General features: G+C 41.3%; 1 protein-coding gene across 1 annotated transcript in view; it reads right to left on the bottom strand.

The window, feature by feature from the left end:
* The window catches only part of CACNA1B (calcium voltage-gated channel subunit alpha1 B), a 306,587-nt gene that overhangs the window by 113,775 nt on the left and 173,108 nt on the right, over positions 1–19,704 (bottom strand). Inside the window, exons 13-16 of the mRNA XM_062591211.1 lie at positions 13,253–13,365; positions 9,766–9,878; positions 5,324–5,455; positions 4,134–4,206 (exon numbers count right to left, since the gene is read on the bottom strand). Of these exons, the coding sequence (XP_062447195.1) occupies positions 4,134–4,206; positions 5,324–5,455; positions 9,766–9,878; positions 13,253–13,365 (431 nt within the window). The remainder of the gene's footprint in view (positions 1–4,133; positions 4,207–5,323; positions 5,456–9,765; positions 9,879–13,252; positions 13,366–19,704) is intronic.

Here is a 19,704-nt window from a genome sequence, read left to right as displayed (position 1 = left end):
TTCAGCTCTGACATAGCCAAAGGAGGGTAATGATTGCAGAAAAACAGGAAAAATGGGTAATGCTGAACTCAGCTAACACCTCTGAGAAGGCTGAGGGAGCCAAACTGGAGGGAGTGCCCAGCCTTGGGTCATCATTGCAGCATGGATAGGGGTTGTGTGACATCCATAAACACATGTGCTGTGCCAGGACTCCTCTGAAATGAGGTAAATGCGGCATGCCAGGAGGAGCAAGGGACTTTAAGACCACTAACAATGGAGAAGAGTTGTATCAGGTCCTGCCCGCCCTTGGTTGTCCTCCTGATTGTAGATTCCCATGCAAAAACAGCAATGCAACATTACATTTGCATTCCTAGTAAAATTTCTCTCCCTGTCCATTTTCAGGTTGTGCAGAGATAACAAAGTTTTGACAGCTCCATGCATGGCATTTCCTATAGACAAAAGAAAATTGACTTCTACGCTCAGTTTCCTGAACACGATTCTATACTACAAGTCCTTTCATCTCCAGGGATAAAAGGCTTTACCAAGCCCCTTGGGCAAGCCTACTCCCCTTCCCACAGAGTTACAGAGTTTAGACAATATGCAGGTGGATATTAGAGCCTGGCAGAAAGTCCTTCCATAGGCAAAGGGCAAACTAACATAACTAACAACTGCAGATTCCAGATTACCCATCAGCTGCTGATAGACAGAAAATTTCTTGCTTCAGGGGTGATCCTGATAATAGCAATAGGATGACAACAAGTATATACACAAACACATATAGTGCATATGCAAACTTGTTTCCTAAATACTGAATCTGGCCTCAAATAATTCAGTGCAAGCCTGGAGCAACCCACACGATTGGACTTGCTTTGGATTTACACCAGAGTCACTGAGGCTATGGACCAGGCCATTAGACCTTCAGCTCTGCACTAAATTACACAAGACTGTTCACAAACTTGTATACAAATCATTTCCATGAATTTACAACTGTTCATGCTTTCTGAGAATATTCATAAAGTGATTTCTATCTGAATAAATACTTACTGAAAGAGAAACTCATAGGAGCACTTCTATGTCCTGCACAAGGCCAGGAGTCACGTATATCACTAATTACAAGCCGCACATAAACAAACCCAACAGGATGGGGACTAGTTTCAAAAATCCAGATAGATTAGTTTGAATGTGGAACAAAATCTTAAAGAAAAAAAAATGTTGTTTTATGGAACTTTTTCAGGTAGGAAAATGGTCTAAACTCAGTGGACTGTCCACTGAGGATATTCTCTGAGGCCCTGGGGAGAGGATGGACACCTGACCCAGTGTCCTTCCCACCATTTGCCCCATCAGTTGGAGGAATTACCTCAATAACTAGATAGTGGCCCTCAAGGACCAGAGCTCATTTGGTTAATAGAGGTCTTTCTGGTCTGCAAGAGAAGATGAAAAGACAGCACAGCAGAGGGGGAAAGGGATGAAAGCTCTGGAGGAAGGTGAAGCCCAAATACTTTGTTTTTCCCTCGGTCTAAAACTGCTTTTTGGCTCCCAAACTGAATACTTTGTCCAGTGCAGCTCAGCATTTAATATGTAGGTTTGACTGAGGAGCTATCAGATGATAGAATAAAAACAACTTTTAAAAACTGCTATGTAATCTTAATGGCCTAATGAGCACATTAACAATGGAAGACACTCAGCTGCCAGGAATCAGTAAAGCACAACTTCAAAGGGTTGTCCTGAAAGGTGGATGCTTTCCTGAACTGGGGCCTCACTAAACACAGAATCGCTTTAACACACTGTCTGCCATAGCTCACAGGCAGGGCAGAAAAGAGCACAGCTAGGGCAGACAGGACACATGGTCATTAAACCAAAGGCAGGCAATGCCTCCCAGACTTTAGCAAGGTGTCCTTCAGCAGAACCCATGTCTGGTCACATCCTGCCTCTAAGACTCCTCATCCATTCAAGCACTCATCACTGGTATACTCCTTAGCAGCTGGCACAATTTAATTATTTAAGTAGCAGCCTCCAAGGAGCAGAGCATGTATGCTTAATAGAGGTCTTTCTGGTTTATAGAGTCTCTGTGTATGGATATTATGAATACTCCTAGCTAAATGACTTCTGGTATAAGGAGACATAGCAATTTATTTTTCATGCATATAGATGCACATATATATATATATATATATGTATATACACATACACACACACACATATATATATACATATTTAGTTTGCATGTCTGTATTATATATACACAGCTTGTCATTCAGCTCACAAAGACTTTCTCAGGAGCCAGAAGCCACGGAAAAACATGCAATAAAGGGGACTTCAGGGGCACTGGGACTCAGCTGAACCCAATTCTGAAGTCAGCCAGCTGCCAAGCAGACAAAATCTGTCCTGGGAGGCTCATGACAGAGGCATACAACCCAGTCAGGTCTGCTAAGATAAAAAGGGCTAAACCAAACTTCTGCAAAAAGGCTCCTGTCCCAGACCTGTGGCTCCTAAGAGCCTTGCTGCCTGTGGTTCATCTGCATCTCAAGTCTCTCAGGTCCTCCCCTTGGTTAGCCAGCTCCATGCCTAGCATTGCAGCACAGCAAGCCCCAGGCCCTTTTGAACTTGTAGACAGGGTCTGGATGTCACAGCATACCTACAACATCCCAGAGCTTCCCTGAAGCACTTTTAAGTGCCTTCTGTTCAACTTTTCCCCCTTGTCCTGGCTTGAAGGGGCCTTGACACAGTGCTTTTAACTCAGGTGAGGTGGGAACAAACTGGGAGCAGAGGTTATTGCAATGCCTCACTGAGATTACACTGAGTTAATTATGTGCTGATGAGTTTGTTGGGTTTAATTCATAGCTTTGATAGTCTATACAAATATTGTAAAAACAACAGTGTTTTCTTTCATCCCACAGCCACCGTATTACAGGAGCATTCATCTCAGCAAAAGAAAGGAAATATTTCAGCTAAGTATTCTCAAGAGGTGGCTATAGTCCCAAATCAAAATAGCATCCAAATTTCCAGATGTTCATATCCGGAGCCTGACTTTGGTTCAGTTCCAGCTCTACAGCAATACCTTTACATTTCTGTAAGCATTTTCTCTGATGACTACCAAACTATTATGCAAATATTAATCTACCATGATTTCCAATATCCTGTGAGGTAGGTACTATAGAACCTGTTTCACATATGGAAAGAAACAAGATCCATGTGAAGCTGCCTACTCAAGGGTCATAGGACACATTTTCTTTAAGATACTTTCTCTATTCTAATTCAGAAGTTGTCGTCAACCCATTTTTCTTCCTTTTTCAGGACATGACACTGAAATACATAATTCAAGCCTAGCTGAAATCCACAGAAGCTTGGATCTGGGGTCAAGTCTCAGCTTGAGCCCACAACAGTTTGTATAAGACAGCTCTTGTAGATGGAAGCAGGTCTTCTACAGACTTGTGAAGTTTACTTGCTGTTTCCCATTAAGCAGGGTGCAGCATCCCTAGTTCTCTAGTGAAACATCTGAGCTAGTGTTAAAAAAAGGCATGTAGAGAACAGCTGCAAAATTAGGCTCTTAAATTTGAGCTTTACATACCCCAGAACTCCTGCCTTCCCTACCGTTACATGAACTTGCCCAAGGCTGACGCCTCTTTCTGTGCTCCCCTATTGTTTCTAATTCTTATCCAGTCTTATCTTATCTTTACACATGATGGTGCAAAATGCTACATTATATCCTTACTGCCTGCAGCCAGCTCGGCCACTCTCCTCATTAAATTATAGTAAGTAACCACAGGAGAAAGTGAAGCAGGTCATCTGCACGCTCGCTGTCAGAGCTTCCTGCCAGGAAGATTTAAGTGGGGCACATGCAAGTAGTTGCCATTGCAGCACACAGTCCTGGGGAGGGAGGTGGTGCTCAGAAAAACTGTTCACAGGTACACGTGGTCTTCAAGCTATCCACTGAAATGTCTGCTTTATCAAGATGTATTCCCTAGAAAAAAATCTTTTTTTTCTAATTGTAATTCCATAACATTGATTTTTAATGATACATTCATTGACCACTGTGGAAAACCTTCTTTCCTAAGTTCCACAGACTTTTGGGTACCTCTCTGATCAGCACCAGCAAGAAGAGATTCCCAAGAATTTCTTTGCTAACATTCACCTAGAACAAGGAATATTTTTACCTGGAATACTGTCAGGATGGCAGCAGGGAAGGTATCAAAGTTTGTGGTTGGTGTTTCATCTTGAAAGTTGAATCTAGGGAGATGCAAGAAACACAAACAAAAACAGTAAGGGACAAAGAACTCAGCTGCATTCTTATAATGTCCTGTAACTCGAGTCAGAGCACATTTGTCCTACCTAGTGATAACCCAGGCAACTGCAGCAGAGGACATAGCATCTCGAGGGGAAATAGTTAATAAAACTACTACAAGAAACTGTATTTTGGTGCTGGAGAAAATTGTGATGTTTTGAGATTCATTTTCATTCACAGTTCAAATGAATAAACAAAATCTCAAATAATTTGTGGGACTAGCAATTTCCAGAAGTTTCTATCCACCAGTGTAAAACTCAAAATCGAAACTGCCCTCTTAGTATGTCATTTTATTTTTAAAAAAATAAAAGTTGTTGAAAATTCATTCTTAAAAAACTTTGTCATTTTAAGATTTATTTAAATAGCTTGTTAAATTTCTTGTATCAAAATTCATCGCAACTGACATGTCTTAGTCAAAAAATTCAGGTTCAACAAAACTATATTTTCCAGAAGAAAAATACTCCAGGTGAAGAAAATCCTGTTGCTGTGGCTAACAGAGAAAGAATTTACCTTTCCCCTCACAGCTGAAAAAGTGCTGCCTCTTCAGATCATATTTCAGAGGTCTGGTGTACATGCGAATCACAGAATGATATAGGAGCTCTGAAGAAGCTATGAACTACAGTAACTAGAAAGAATTCAGCTCTTAGACACATACAATACTCCAGCAAGAACTTTCCTGATGCTAAGTATGCTTTGTTTTTATTTTAAAATTGTAAAAACATTATGCCAAGATGCTAAGCTGACAGCCTTAAAGAGGTAAGTCTTCTATTCATATCTAGCCAGGATACAGCCCTAGAAATAGATATACCTGTATCCTTACGTCTTTCACTGGCCTGCAGTGCTGAAGCAGCAGTTTTTACCTTGTTGTTGTCCTTCTATTGGGAAAGACACCAAGACAAGAACTTGTCTCATAAAAAGCAGAGATCACTTAACTGCAGCCTAGAGCCAAAAAGGTCCTGTATCCTTGACGCGAATCTTTTGAGCCCTCCAGTCCCTCCCAACTTTGTGTATTCCAGGTGACTGCTTTCTAACAACCACTGAAAGGACAATAATTAAACTTACTGTCCTCCAAAGAGCTGCATCCCCAGCAAAGCAAACACCACAATGAACAGGAACAGCAGGAAGAGCAGACTGATGATGGATTTCATGGAGTTCAGCAAGGAGACCACAAGATTTCTCAGGGAATTCCAGTATCTACATTGTGTATTAGAGCAGCCAAGAGATAACATTAGTGGGAGAAGAGCCTTCGGTGAGAAACTACTACAATCTCTTTCTTAAAAAAGGAATGGCGGAAAGGGATGAGAACTGGATGGTGTTCTTCAACACCCCACTTGGCCTATGTTACTGGAAAATACAGCTCACTGCACGGTAAAATCACACACAGAATCACAAGGGCAGAGACGGCTGTCTCAAGCACATGCCCATCAGTGTAGGGCAAGTGCCTGCAGAAAAGCCCTGGGGGTTTGGTCGGCTCAGTTTCTCAGTAAACCCTTCCCTGGTATATATTTCTATCGCTCAGCATATTCTCTTATGTATTTCCCCTATAGCACAGCAGTCAACAGCAATGTCAAGATCAGAGATGTATCAACATCATCAAGATGAGACTGAACCTGAGCACTGTGAATTCCTTGCTTGGTAAGACATAAACTAGGAATAAACAGCTCATTTCCCCAATCCCACTGCCAGGACACCTTCATTAGTGTGTACTTATAAACTCACTGACAGCCCTGTATTCACAAACCAACTCAGAACCCCATATTCAGATGCTTAAACATTTCTCTAAAGGTTTAAAACACACACTTATGCATCTTTAGTGTATAGGTGCCTTCAGTCTGGGGGCATTTTGGTCACATAGTCTGAGCGTGCAGGGCCACAAAACCACAGAAGATCAAAACTCAGAGAATATGGGATGCGAGTTCCAATAAGACAAAAGGGAATGACTCAGCCTGAATCCCAGTTCGCACACAGCAAGTCACATTTGGCCGGACACCGAAGCTCAGTTTCCTTCCACCTCCCTCCCTTCCCTAAGATCATCCCTGATTTCATCTCTTCTCACTCCCGACCTGCACGCGCACAGGGCAGGGCAGGCGCACAGAGCCACAGCGAGCCTGAGCACATCCTCAGAAATGGCACTCTTACCCTGTTTTACTGCCCTGCTGAGAACAGGCAGGGAACATTTATATTAGGAAAACTAATGAATCTGAAAATGCAGAAATAGCTATTAAAGCAGAGGAGATCTTTGACAATCTCTTTTTGGACAAACAGGCACAAGGAACAACAGGGCCAGAACAGGCAATATGAAATGAGTGATTTAAAGCCATTTCACATGTCAACTGTTAATGGTTTTCAATTTGAGACCATGGGTAGGAATTTTTCCAGCAAATTCTCTCTTTTTCTCCAATGACTTCTCTTCTTCCCCTGCCTGGTCCTAGGAACCACCATCCAGAGGCTTGTTTCCATAGCAACTTGCTCCTCGATGCTCTGCATATCCTCCAGCAGCATTTTGGGGACAGACCCATGACCTGAGCTGCTCCTTGTAGAACAGAGGCGTGTCTGACAGAAGAAGGCTTGCAGATCTCTCTGACCCACTCATGCAGAGAGCAACTCACAGGGTAAGTTAGAAAAGCAGAAATGCTCTCCTTTGTCTTCTATTTGTTTCCACTTTCCTCCTCTTCTTTCCCCACAGTGTAGCTGAGAGGACCAAACTGCCTCACGTTTCCACACACAGGCATGTCTCGGGCACAGCCAGTGGACTGCTCAATGCTAAGAGGAGCAGGATCTTGCCTTCTTGCTGCACTCGTTCCAAGAAAAGGTTTGTCCATAATACCGTGACAGTGGGTTTCATGGCAAATTCCGATCTCATGGGAGAAACTCTTCAATTTGAACAGATGAAATCAAGCCTACTCAGAATTAGCTCCTAAGTAAAAGGGGCTAAACTGCTTTAGCAATTTCCTCCTTGGAGAAGGAGGAAGAGTTTTGCTGATGATGTTGACTTTTCCCCTGCTTGACACAATGGCTTCAGGCAAAATGTGGCACAGCGTAGAGTTCCTACCTCTCAGTTAACCCAATTGGATACTAAATTCATGAGGAGGCTCTAGACTTTCCTGGAATAGCTCAGCACACATTGCTCATTTCAGTAGCAGACCACAGCTGATTACAGAGCTCCAGGGTATAATGAGGAGTTACATTCCTACAGATGTCAGTCCCCATTCAGCTTTGTCATGACAAAGAGCAAAACATGTTAAGCTATTTTATCCTTGTCTTCCTCTCTGAAAATCAGTTCCTCTTGGATTGTGTTCCCTCTTAGTGCATCCTGCTGTGACCTTTATGGCCTGCTGCAATTTAACTTTATAACCAGCACATTGCTTTGCCTTTTGCCATCGCACTGATTTGGCACGTGTGAGGAAGAGGCCTTTGAATCAAAAGGCCTAATTCTTCCAATTATTCAAAGCAGAGTGGACTGCAATTGTCTTCCGTTGAACACATTAAAGGAAAAAAAGGCAGGAAGTTTCACAGAAAATCTGCTGTGGAATATACAGAAGAGGGCGACTAAAAAATGCTCAGGGTAAGGTCTTGCTTTCACAGTAAGACTGGCAGGAAAGCAGGTGGGCAATAAGTTCATGCCTAGTGCTATTGCTTTTGTAGCTTTCTAAACTTCACCCCACTGTGAACTGTGCTGGAATCAGGAAGCGCAGCTCAGACACTGGGCTAATGTGGCCCAGCACAGCTGAGAGATCCTCCATCTGAGCTGAGAAGGACCACCCTGTTGGTGAAAGCATGAACATATTCCTGTCATGTCAGGGGAAATATTCACCCAGTTAGGTCAAGGGAAATCCACCTTCAACATGATGAAAATTTTGCTCACTACCCTGAACGGCAAGACAGCATCCAGCTTGCTGGACAATTTGTTTCATTAAGGAATAGCACAGTCTTCATTGTGCTTTAATTTGGGCTAAAATCCTGAATAGTCAAAAAATAGGTGAAAATTGGCAGGAGACCATTTCAACTTATAAAAAGGCCAAATTTTTTGAAGAGTTCTATACGCATTCAGACATAATAAGTCCTAGTAGTTTGAGGTAAAATTAACTGCTGAGAATTTATTCTTACACACTTACTACAAAACATGGATTTTTCCATACATACGCTACCGAAAGGTAGGTTAAGTGAGGTTTTGAATCAGACTCCCACCTTCTGTTGCTGGGCGTTTACAGAACGTAATGTTTTCACACCCTCGTCTCCCATAGTTCGTCAAATGACACGCCATCACACATGAATTCTGCATCTCCATACTTATTGACAGATGTAAATCAGCTAAACCCTAAGGAGCTAACAAAAGCTGTGCAATTGAATAGTCAGGAAAGTACTTGGTTTCTTCAAATGACTTTTGTTCAAATATGTGACTGTCTGTGCTTTTCTGGTTTTGTGGGAGTTTATTTCTCCTTCGGTCAATTCTAGCCAAGAACAAGCAAGAAAGATGCAGAGAGGGGAGATCTGAGGAGGTAGTGGTGTAGAGAAAAACAAGAGCAGAAACTCTAGAATATTTGATCAAGTTCCACTGTAAAAATTTAAAATCTTTCATAAATTGCTGTAGATAGATTTATAAATTGCATGGTAGCTATTTGCTAATACCAGCACATGTTAACACAACACACGAAAGTGAGAACAAGTGAAAACCTGTGGCACCCAACCTCCAGTGAACATTCAACTTCATACCCCTCAAGACTGAAAACCTTAAACATTTCCGTTTCAGGTCGGCACAGGCAGCAGCAGCACACTCTCTTCTCATGTCAACACAGTAGTTTAGTCTTTAGGATTTGTTATCCGGCAATAGTCAGGGTAGCGCAGTTCACCAGGTCTAAACACTTAAGGAACTATCACTAGATAATTTTTTCCCACAGTGGCAGCAGGTAAGGTGGAAAATTGGTAAAGCTTAAGAAGTGAATAGGAATCAATTCTTTCTCTTAACTCAAGAAATGAAGAAGTACTGCTGGGATCTTGGGGCGGTAAACTTAAAATCAAAGGAGGCAGGAAAAAAAAAAAAGTATGTTCTCATGTAGCTCATTACTACACTGTTGAATTCAGTCCCAAGGCTATGAAAGGGTTCAAAAAAAAGTCAGAGCTGTACACAATGCTGGGGCAGGGGCTGTTAAAAGTTTTTATGGATGCAACTTCCAGCTCAAGAACTCCCTAAACTTTTGACTGCAAGAAACCCAGAGAGCTCATCTAAAGGAAAGACAATCCTGCAGGTATAGTAGTCCCGCTGCTTACTCAGGCCATTTCACAAAGAGGATGTTAGAAAAGGCAGACCTTGTGCTGGCTGGAACATATATGTATGTATGTTTATATATATATATATATATATATATGTGTGTGTGTGTGTATATATACATATATATATATATTTTATGAGCGTGGAGAGCACTACTATTGTCTGTAGTGTTGGTGATGTACACTTTCATATGGTGCTAAAAATGCAGTGGAAGCAGAAAGGGAGCTGGACTTACTTTGTTACTTTGAAAATCCTCAGGAGTCGAAGTGCTCTCAATACACTGATGCCGAATGAGGTACCAGGTTTCACTGCAGCCCAAATAACTTCAAAAATACTTCCTACAATCACCTGCAAGAGGAATCCAGTTTAAAAAAGACAAAACATCTGCTTAGTTCTTTGTGGTGCTCCTAGAGAGTCTGAGGCCAGAAGAAGAACCATATCTTGGGCTACAGTGGTTTTCTTATGAAGGCCATCAGCATATTTGCAAAATCATGAATTAGCCTTCCCTCCCCGAAAACAAAACAAAACTGGCTCCAACCCTGCAAATCTGTAATATCCAGAAGTAAGATACACACATAGGTAGTCACAGGTGGGAGCTTGTTTCTTTCATCTTCTAATAAGCAGACTACCTTAAAATAGCCTTTTTTGAAGTGCAAATTATATTTTTTCTCTATACTGGTTCAGCTACAAACACAAGCACTTGACTTCTCATAACTCAGAATCTTTAGGAGGCTGATTAAGATATCAGCCCTTAAGAGATCCTGAAAAGCCTCTAGCACGCACATCCAATCTTCTGTCAGGCCTTCTGCCTAGCTTATTAAAACAACCTGTTCCTTATCAAGGATTTTTTTAAGGTTGGTTCATTGGTTTGTTTTGTAAAGTTGGCAGAGAATAACCTCAAGCTATGAAGAAATCTCTGAAATCCCTCTATTACCAAAAGGACAAGATAGTAATGGGGTAAGTACAATTGGAAAGGGCAATTATATCAATATAGGTTACAGCATGGTTAATAAGAAAAGACAGGCATTTCACTGCCAATTACTGTTATTATCTGTATTAAAATAGCATTTCAGAGCTCATGTAGACCGATGTCCCCAGTTGTACAAAGTACACTATAAACACATTATAACCAGACTCAAACGAGCAGCTGGTTCTTGTTGCAGAAAGGAGCTTTAATGGAAAGTCACGACATGTAGAACTACATCTGCGAGTACCTAAGTAGTGCTGTGCAAATCTCAGCAGCTTCAAAGATCCCCACCGCCCCAAGCAGAAACCTGGACATTTTTTTGAAAAATACAGCACTGCTCATAGTAGCTCTGCAAGAAATGCTGTACCTTGAGCTTCAAGAAAATGTAGTGGAAAAAAAAAGGGATGTGCAACAGTCACTCATCCGGTCATTCCCATCACAAAAAGAAGAAACTAAAACTTCTCTCCACAGCATATCACTCTGAGGAATCCCTCATGAATCAACAAAAACCTTTCCTCAGGCCCTCCATATTTTACACTGTTAATTACTTTTCTTGGCATTTCAACATAACCTCTTGGGAATTGTTCCCCATAAGACCCCAACGGACTATTCCTCCCTAGACTGATGTCGCTCTGTTTCGTGGCTTTTCTCTTTGCGTTTGAACCATTTCATCTTGATGGTTTGTCAAACTAAACTGACTACAGAACTGTGTAGTGTTCCAGTGGGGGTGAAAAGCTGAATTAATACAGAGTGTTGGAAGGTGGGTGAGGAGGAAAAAACACAGATGGAAGTAGGATCCTAATGGATTATTTAGAAGAGGAAGAATTAGAAACAGATCAACAGATCCAGCCTTGCCTCCTGGGAAACACACTCTGCCAAACTCATTGCCAAAGCTGTGCTCACCATAGCATGACAGAGGACAGAAATACCTGGTAGATTTATTTCATGCTTAATGCAAAGTTCCTAAATCATCAGTCCCTGACTGCCTGGTACAAGTTCTTCTTGTTGTGGAAGGAGCATTTGTCATACAAGAACACAGAGAAATTAGCAGCCAGCTTGGGAGAAAGTTGGCCATACTGCATATCAGATCATACCTAATCCATAATGGAAGGACATCAGTCTAGCATCAGTCACTAGACAACGCAAACAAGGCAACGATGCCTTAAAAAGCTAAAATTAGACAATATTGCATGGCTGCCTAATGTCTTTTACCCAGCACACAGATCTGGGTCCAAAGCTGGAGTTTTTAAGCACATGCTGAATTCAGTGAAAGCTGGGTGTCAGCCCCCTTATATGCTGTGGGCACACTTTTCATCCCAGTGTTTGCAGGACATCCATTCCTGCCAGTACAGTTGTACCTTGCCATGGGTTGACTGCCTTTAGCTGAGGGAAGCCTCTCTGGCTCTTAGATTAGGCCTCAACACTAAATGTCAAGATATCCAGTTGTCTTATGTTCAGGGAATGAAGAAATGTAGATACAATACTGCACTACTAATTATTTGTGCTCTGGCCTCCTCTCATGAAATGTAGAGACTGCATACTATCCTTCAGGCTACGTAGCCTGAAAGAATGTCAAAATGCTATTCGATGCTTTGAGTCACGACTGGCTGCAACAGGAGCCACAGAGAGGAAGGTCCTACATAGCAGAGATGCCGCACGCTTGAGGCAGCCTGCCACAGTACCTCCGTCTGTTGGACACTGGTGACTTTTGCAGTGGCTGGTTTAATCTCAGAGCTCCCCAGCTCTGAGATTTCCTGCTGACGCTGCCAAAAAAGAGACGTTAGCTCTAGCTGTAGTCTTGGATTTGGAAGTGGTCACTTACCAAAAATAAAAATACCTCCTCTCACCATATGGGAGCAGTGCTGAAGCAGTGATTTTAACCCCATGGGGGAAGAGGATCACTCTCAGCATCTTAGCACATAAAGATTAGAAACAACAAACTGAATCTACCTTGGAGAGAAAGCCTGGAGGAAGGATCCAATGAACCTTACTGTTTTTCCCTTGCTCATTGGCATGGTGGCATCATAAGCTTCACAACTGCTTTAGTTAAAGAAATGAGACTTTAAAGCCTGAGGCCTGCTCTGGGATCCAGTGTACAGTCCACACTAAAGATAAGAAAAGCTGAATTAACATCTCGGAGGAAAGAGTATAGCCTAATAGCTTTTAATGGATAAATTAACATCTATATACAACATTTGTTATTAGATGGAATCAAAATGGGCCCTGTTCTAGTCAAACTTTATAGCTATTGTTTTAGCTCAAAAGAGAGAACCTGTACCTTTAGAATAAAAGGATCTGAGTTACAGCCTTTATGTCACCTAATTATGTGTTTAGGCTTCTACTTCTGGGAAGTCATGTCTGAAAAGTGCTGGCTATGTATCTTGAGGGAAAGCCATTAAATGCATGATGGGGAAAAAGAGCAGTAAGATGTGTGGCTTTTTTTCTCTTTCAGTCACCTCATTTAAACGAGAGAGAGAATCTAATAGCAATCAGAGCATTTTCCAGTGCTGATGTTCTGAACACCCTGTAACTCACCAAAGAAATGAAAATCCTGCCTGTCATTTCTTCAAGAAAAAATGATAGGTAGGGGAAGCTTAACGTATTTTGTTGCAGCTAATTTATACGACGACTGCTCCCTGGGAAACACACTTGCAACGCCATTTCCCATGCATTCCCATACTCACCCTTCAACACTGAACCCCATTCAGTAATGGGGCAACCGAGCACTTCATCCACTCAGCTGATGCCTACTCACCCCAAAGTCAAAACAGTTGAATGAAGAATGGAAGTAATTTCTTGGCCCCAGTCCATACATCTTCAAAGACATCTCAGTAAGGAACAGACCCAGAAAAACAAACTCTGCAAAATCTAGGAATCAGAAAAGAGGTTAAATTAGCTTGCAAGACCTTGGTAGGCAGATCTCTTCATGCAGAGAACAGTCCTACTTCTTCACAATACAGACTGCCTCCTGCCAGAGGAAAATCTCTTTGCAATAGCAAACAAGACCCTGAGGACAGTTTCACACGATTATTTCTATATGCACATGAGCTGTATTCAGCCTTCAAGGCCTGTGAAGGCCACGCTTCATGCCTGTTGTGGGAAGGTTAGTACATGAGCATTAAATAATATTTTCAGCCTCTTTGAAAAAGAGTTTAAAAAGAAAATTCTGGGGCTAATAATCCTGAAGGTGTAATTTAATTGCACAGATAATGTTTTGCAAATGTATGTTTATGAGACTTCTGTACCTACATGAGAGAAGCATGTTTGGAAGTAATGTGTATGTTTTTGTAACATTCTCTCATGGTAAAAATACCTTCTCATCCAACAAAATTTCTCCCTCTGTGAGCTCAGATTCAGAAGTGTTGAGTCTACTGTGTAAACACAGAGCCACATTTATTTTTATTATGCCTGCATAATCATATAATTATGGAAGAGCAAGTTCAGTTCCTTCTGCTTCATATATCACAAGCAAAGGAGTCTGGGAAGCTTTTGATGGGAAAATTTATCACCTGTGGTGAAACAAAGGGTAGAAAGAGCATAGCCATAGCTTTCAATTTCTATATCAAGCTTTCTGGACTCAAAGTTATAGAAGTCACAGTCTTTGGCATTTTAGGTCCAGCAAGTTAGATCTGGAGGCCAATAAGCAGCACAGAAACAATGGAATATTAAAACCAAACACAAAAAGGGTAAAAAAAAAAAACCCACCACCAAAACTAACCAAGTAACACAAGACAAAACTCTTCCCCTGGGGAAAAGATGAGAAAAAGAATCAAGCTTCTAAGGGCATAGATTCACATTAACATGGTACAGTAAGGCTCCCAGTTACCGTAGCAAGCCAGATGCTTTTGGAAAGACTACATCTGTAACTTAAGTTTTATGGTTGCAGGACCCTACATAGAAGGGGAGGCCAAGGGAGCAGGATGTGTCCAGTCTTCAGAAGGGAAGGCCAAGGGTGCACCTTACTGCTGGCTTCAGCTATCGGATGGAAGGCTGTAGAGAAGATAGTACCAAACTTGCTGCCATGCTGACAGACAAGGGTCAACAGATACAAGTTGCAACAAGGAAAATCTGAACTAGATAATCTGAATTCCTAGGTGTTTTGTATGCCTTCTGAAACATGTGGATTTAGCTAGTAACTGTGGGGAAAGACAAGGGAGGGAATGAGGCTCTTTCAAATTACATAGCTTTTACTCAGTTCTTTGTCTTGCACATTGATATTGAGTGATCCCATTTGGCCCACAACCATCTCACATTGATGCCTGTCTTCTGAAATTGCATGAAAAAATATGGTTTCAATTATCAAAAAAAGAAAAGGGATTCTAAATTTTAAATGAAAGACGGTCGTGAAACATTGTGTACACGATGTTAACTGAAATCCAGGAAGCATTAGCTAAATGAGAAAGATTTTATTAACCCTCCAATGGGAAGCCTACAAAGACACTTCTGCCAGATATGCAATAGGTGAGGAAATACCAGGAGGGTATTCATTGCACCACATAACCTAGTCTCCTTGAAAATAGAAGAGTCTAACAGCAACATAATTAAAGGAAACTACCAACAGTAAAAGCGTGCACAATTCAGAAACAAGATGACAAAACATGAGGCCTGCAAGCTTCTCAGCCTTTTTTATACCAAGAGGTAGGCTCCATCCGCTGGTCTCAGCACTCAGAACAGACATGGTCACATGAAGGAGTAGAGCATCTCCTTCTCCCTTTGAGCCTGGAATGTGCTGGGGAGAAATTTGTTCGTAACTGCACCATCCTACAACTTTTCTCTCATTCCTGGCTTCATGTAGCAGCTCAGTGAGCAAACAGTTGTGTCCAACACACTTGATCTCAGAGTAGAAAAGAATCCACAGTTACAGTGGCAATACATCCAACTATACAAATGCAGAAGGTGTAAGAACTGGGCCAGACAAAACAACATCAGGCATAAAATACAACATCTGACAAGCCAGATACTGTAAGAATATATTTAAAAAAAAACCCAAAACTCACACACACGTTCTATGATACTGAGTTTTCTTGCACACATTGCAATTGCCAAGCAGCAAGAAAGTTAAGGTTATTAATTATCAATAGCTGGCCATATATATCAGAAGTCTAGTCCACAGCTTACGGGCCAGATCCTGAACCTTCCTGCTGTACCCTATATATTTTGGAAATAGTATAAACAGAATGCAAAATTGCCCTAATAGAGCAGATGCATCTTGTCTGGGTATAGAAGAAGAATTTCTGCTGTGGTTGTCACCTATTGCACTCATTAGCCCAGAGGGAAAACTTGCTCCAGCATTTCTGCTGACAGGAGCTGCTCCCTTGCTGGGAAGTTACTGCTCCCATCTTCGGTTTCATGCTCAGCAGAGTTCAGCAAGACTGATGGCACTTACTGGCATGACTTCAATGCAAAGTCCTCCTATTCTGTCAGAAAGATTGACATGAAATCAGTGCTTTCAAACTGGTGCCCTTGCTTAACTGGCAGACAAAACTTGCACGGAGGGGTTGTAGATCAGGCCCACAGAAAACCTTGTACAGCCTCCAGTCTAGCAGGGAGATTTTCTTCCTCTTTTCAGGCTGCTAGACTCACCTTGAAGAGTCACATTTCAGGTACATGCAGGATTCTTTCATGGTATAATGAAAATAGTAGATAGTTTTCCTATTGCAATTTTCCTCTATAGATCTCAGTGGACTATGCCATCATTTCATACGGAGGAAAGAAACAAGGTTTAATTTGCATAGGCATCCATCAAGCGTAAACAAAAAAACAGGTATCACCTAGTCCAGTGCTTCATCATTGAACAGACATGCCCTGCAAGCATGCACAGGAAAACAGAATATGCTAGGAGAAAAAATATGCATTTTTACTCTCTAAGTAAAAATGAATGAAGCAATATTTCATGGAGAAGCAGAGCAAAGACACCTAAAACATGAGAGAAGTAGAACTTTCTTCTGCTGCCCTTGAAAGAAGAACTCAACACGTCCTTTCATAGCTGATGACTCTCATCTAAAACAGAATTCAAAACAAGCAGCAATAGCTATATCTCAGCAGATACCAGGTGCTACAAATCACAGCACTAGGAGGATAAGGGAAGGAGGCAAGGGTGCAAGGAAAATATGAACATGCTGGACTCATTAGGCAGAAGGAATTGACTCAGAGTGAATCAGTTTCTCCAGCTGATGGATCAGAAATGTGATTTCTTCGGACATGGCGCTGCCCATGTAATTGAAAATGTAATTTTGTTGTTTGGACCTCGTGGTATTCAGACCCCACATGTAATTTAATCTGCCTTAAACAGAAGCATTTTGTAATGTGATTTAAGGAAAAAAAAGTTTGATACAAATACTCTAATTTAATTTAAAATTTGTGCTATTGGCAAAGGCCATGGTGTTATCTTTTTGCCCCATACGTTTGAAATAGATAGGCAGTGTCTCTTTTTTGTCAATCACCAACAGATTAATTCCATTTCTGCACTGTCTGCAAGTCTGATGCCATTAGGGGCAGGTGCTGAGCCTATTGCTCCAGTTTCCTTTCCTCTTCCTTCTTGTACATTAAACTTAAACCAGGAGAAGAACCTCAGCGAACTGTACCTTCCTCCTCTCTGACAAAGTAGACATGAAATGTTCAGCAGACATAAATACGATTGTTTCAGAAAGCCTTTGCATCTCAGTTTCAAATGCTGTATATTTAAATCCAGAGGGAGCTGGCTATCTACTTCAAAGGCAAACATAGTATCATCAAAAAGGTCTAATCGCATAAAACACATGGTTCAGCATAGTGTAGCACACTGGGGAAAAGTTCTTAGACTATAATGGCTAAAATATTGTTTTCAAATGTTGCATTTATCAGTAAGGAGACATTTTAGATCATGTTTTTAGATGGGTACAATTTCAGAAGTAAGTTAAGCTGGAGAACCTCTTCAGTGAGGCCAGCCATAAGAAAGGGGAAGCCTGACAAGAGGGCTCCTTCCTCGCAAGTGAAACACTTTCTCATCAGATCATAAAATCTTCTCAGCACACGCTTGCCCTGGGAAGGCAGCGTACTCCAGTTCCAGTACCCCTTCCTTCGCATCCATTTTTCATAGCTTTTGCTGTGGTCAGAATGGAGGAGATCAACTGTTCTCCTCCACTAGCTTCTTGCAAGGCCCATGGTGTAGAAATACATTTGGTTGCTTCTACATCGCACTTAAAACTTTTGCTCAAACTATAGCATATATTATAAAAAGGCAGTCTTGACTGAAAAACCCCTTAATGTTGCAGCTTCACTACACGCCCAGATAACTGGCCTCATTGGTTTGCTATCCTCACTGTGGAAGATGCATCTTTTCTGTCACAGGACCTCAGTGATGCTTTTCTATGCTAGAGTATTGGGCTGTCTTCTAATAGAAACTTTTTCTTTCTGAGAATATTAGCAAAGGTGGAAGTTAATGCAAATTAATGGTGATCATAGAGGTGGCTGTATGAAAGATACACTCTATTGGGAACTACAACTTATTTAACCAAAGGTCCATGCTTTGGAGAACAGAACATGCCAGGTACTGCAGTGCAGCGTGAGAATGCTCCTATTGTAGTGTGGCACTGGAGTCCTTTCTGTACAGAGAAGGAGAATTAGATCTCCAATCTAATCTGGGGAGGACTATGGGGCTGCTATTCACCATATCCTGAGAATTCAAAGAATTTCTCATCAGGGTGAAACACAGGTGTTTCAGTGAAACTAAACAAATTCCAAGCCACTTTCTAAAGCTCCTACAATTCGTTTTTCAAAGCAGTTGCACAAAAGTGAAATATCAAGCAGGGAAAGCTAATCAGAACAATTGAACAACAGAAGATTAAACAAAAAGAGGAAAGTAAAATAAATCAATGAAGGCCCATAGGTTTTTACTAGCCATTCTTTAAGTAAAATTAATTTTTAATGTAATTAAATGTTTCCCCAGAGGGACAGGTATAATTGAATTAGAGGTGCCTGGGTACAGTTTCAGGGTTTAGTGGATCCTCCCAGACTTTACTCCACTCCTCTCTCTCCCGCTGCTATAGTTCACAAACCTCCTCACTAGTTCAATTATAAGCACCCTCCATGTAACAACATAATTAGAATCAGCTGCATCTCTCTTGCTCTACTTCAGACCAGCCAAGTCCTGCTCCTTTAAGTTCACTCATCACAGATTAACTTTAAAGTCATTTTTAAAGTCTCTCACTCCTACTCCTAAAAATTTTGCCAAGAATTTCCAGAAGCTGTTTAAAATCCCCTAATTTAATAGTATCTTGTTCTCCCTATATCCAACGGATTTGTGAATGAATCCTGGACAGAACAGGACTTTCAAGGGGCACTGCTTGAGGGCAATCCCACAAATGGGCTTGTTCACAAATGTGTTTGATGCAGGGATTATGAGGCTGGTTGCAGTTCAGTATATGCAGGAGTGAGAGGGACCAAATCCAGCCTGAATGTAATGACAATAACAACATAATCATTAATTGACACGTAGGCCCACATATCTTAAGGCATAAAATAGTCCCTGCATTCAGTCACAAACTTCAGACTAGTCGGAAAGATTTCACCTTGAGACTTACCCCAGGAAGATGATCAGCAACCTTTAGGACATTACCAATGAAAAGACAGGTCTAAATACATATATTACAGCTTCTCATGTTAAAAGGTTGGGAGGATTTGGAGGTGTGGGACACCTGTAATTTAAGATGTTGAACTTGCAAACCATTTCAGTTGACTTTATTTTTTTAAGTAGTTCTTTGTTCTAAAAATGATGTTAAATAGGTATCTTCTCAGCATTTCCATTTTATTATGCTATAAACTGACTGCAGATAATCCTCCCCAATATGAACCCATGGCACTTCTGCTTCTAATCTTAAAGAAAGTGACTCACTTTTTTTGTCTGTGTCACCTCATAGCACTTAACAGTGTTGTTTCCAGTAGTACATACCTGTATCTACTATATTTCTTCCACTGAACCTCACGGATTAATTTGTGCAATGCCTCCCCAGTTGTTTCCTCACTGGCAAAGACTTTACTAAAGTCTCATAGAGAATGGCAATGCAATGAGGGAAAGCTACGTACAGGGCAGAACAGGACAAATGGGAAACACACAGAAAGAAAGTGGCCATCTGGGAAAATACTGAATATTTAACTTGCAAGAACACATGGTTCAATGACACAATACAAATTCAGCCTTTCCTATTCTTGTCCTCAGCTGAGGTAGGT

The sequence above is a fragment of the Rhea pennata genome, chromosome 18 (assembly GCF_028389875.1).
Source record: "Rhea pennata isolate bPtePen1 chromosome 18, bPtePen1.pri, whole genome shotgun sequence".
Taxonomy (NCBI): domain Eukaryota; kingdom Metazoa; phylum Chordata; class Aves; order Rheiformes; family Rheidae; genus Rhea; species Rhea pennata.
Note: the sequence above shows the minus strand (reverse complement) of the source record. Positions and strands in the feature narration are given on the sequence as shown.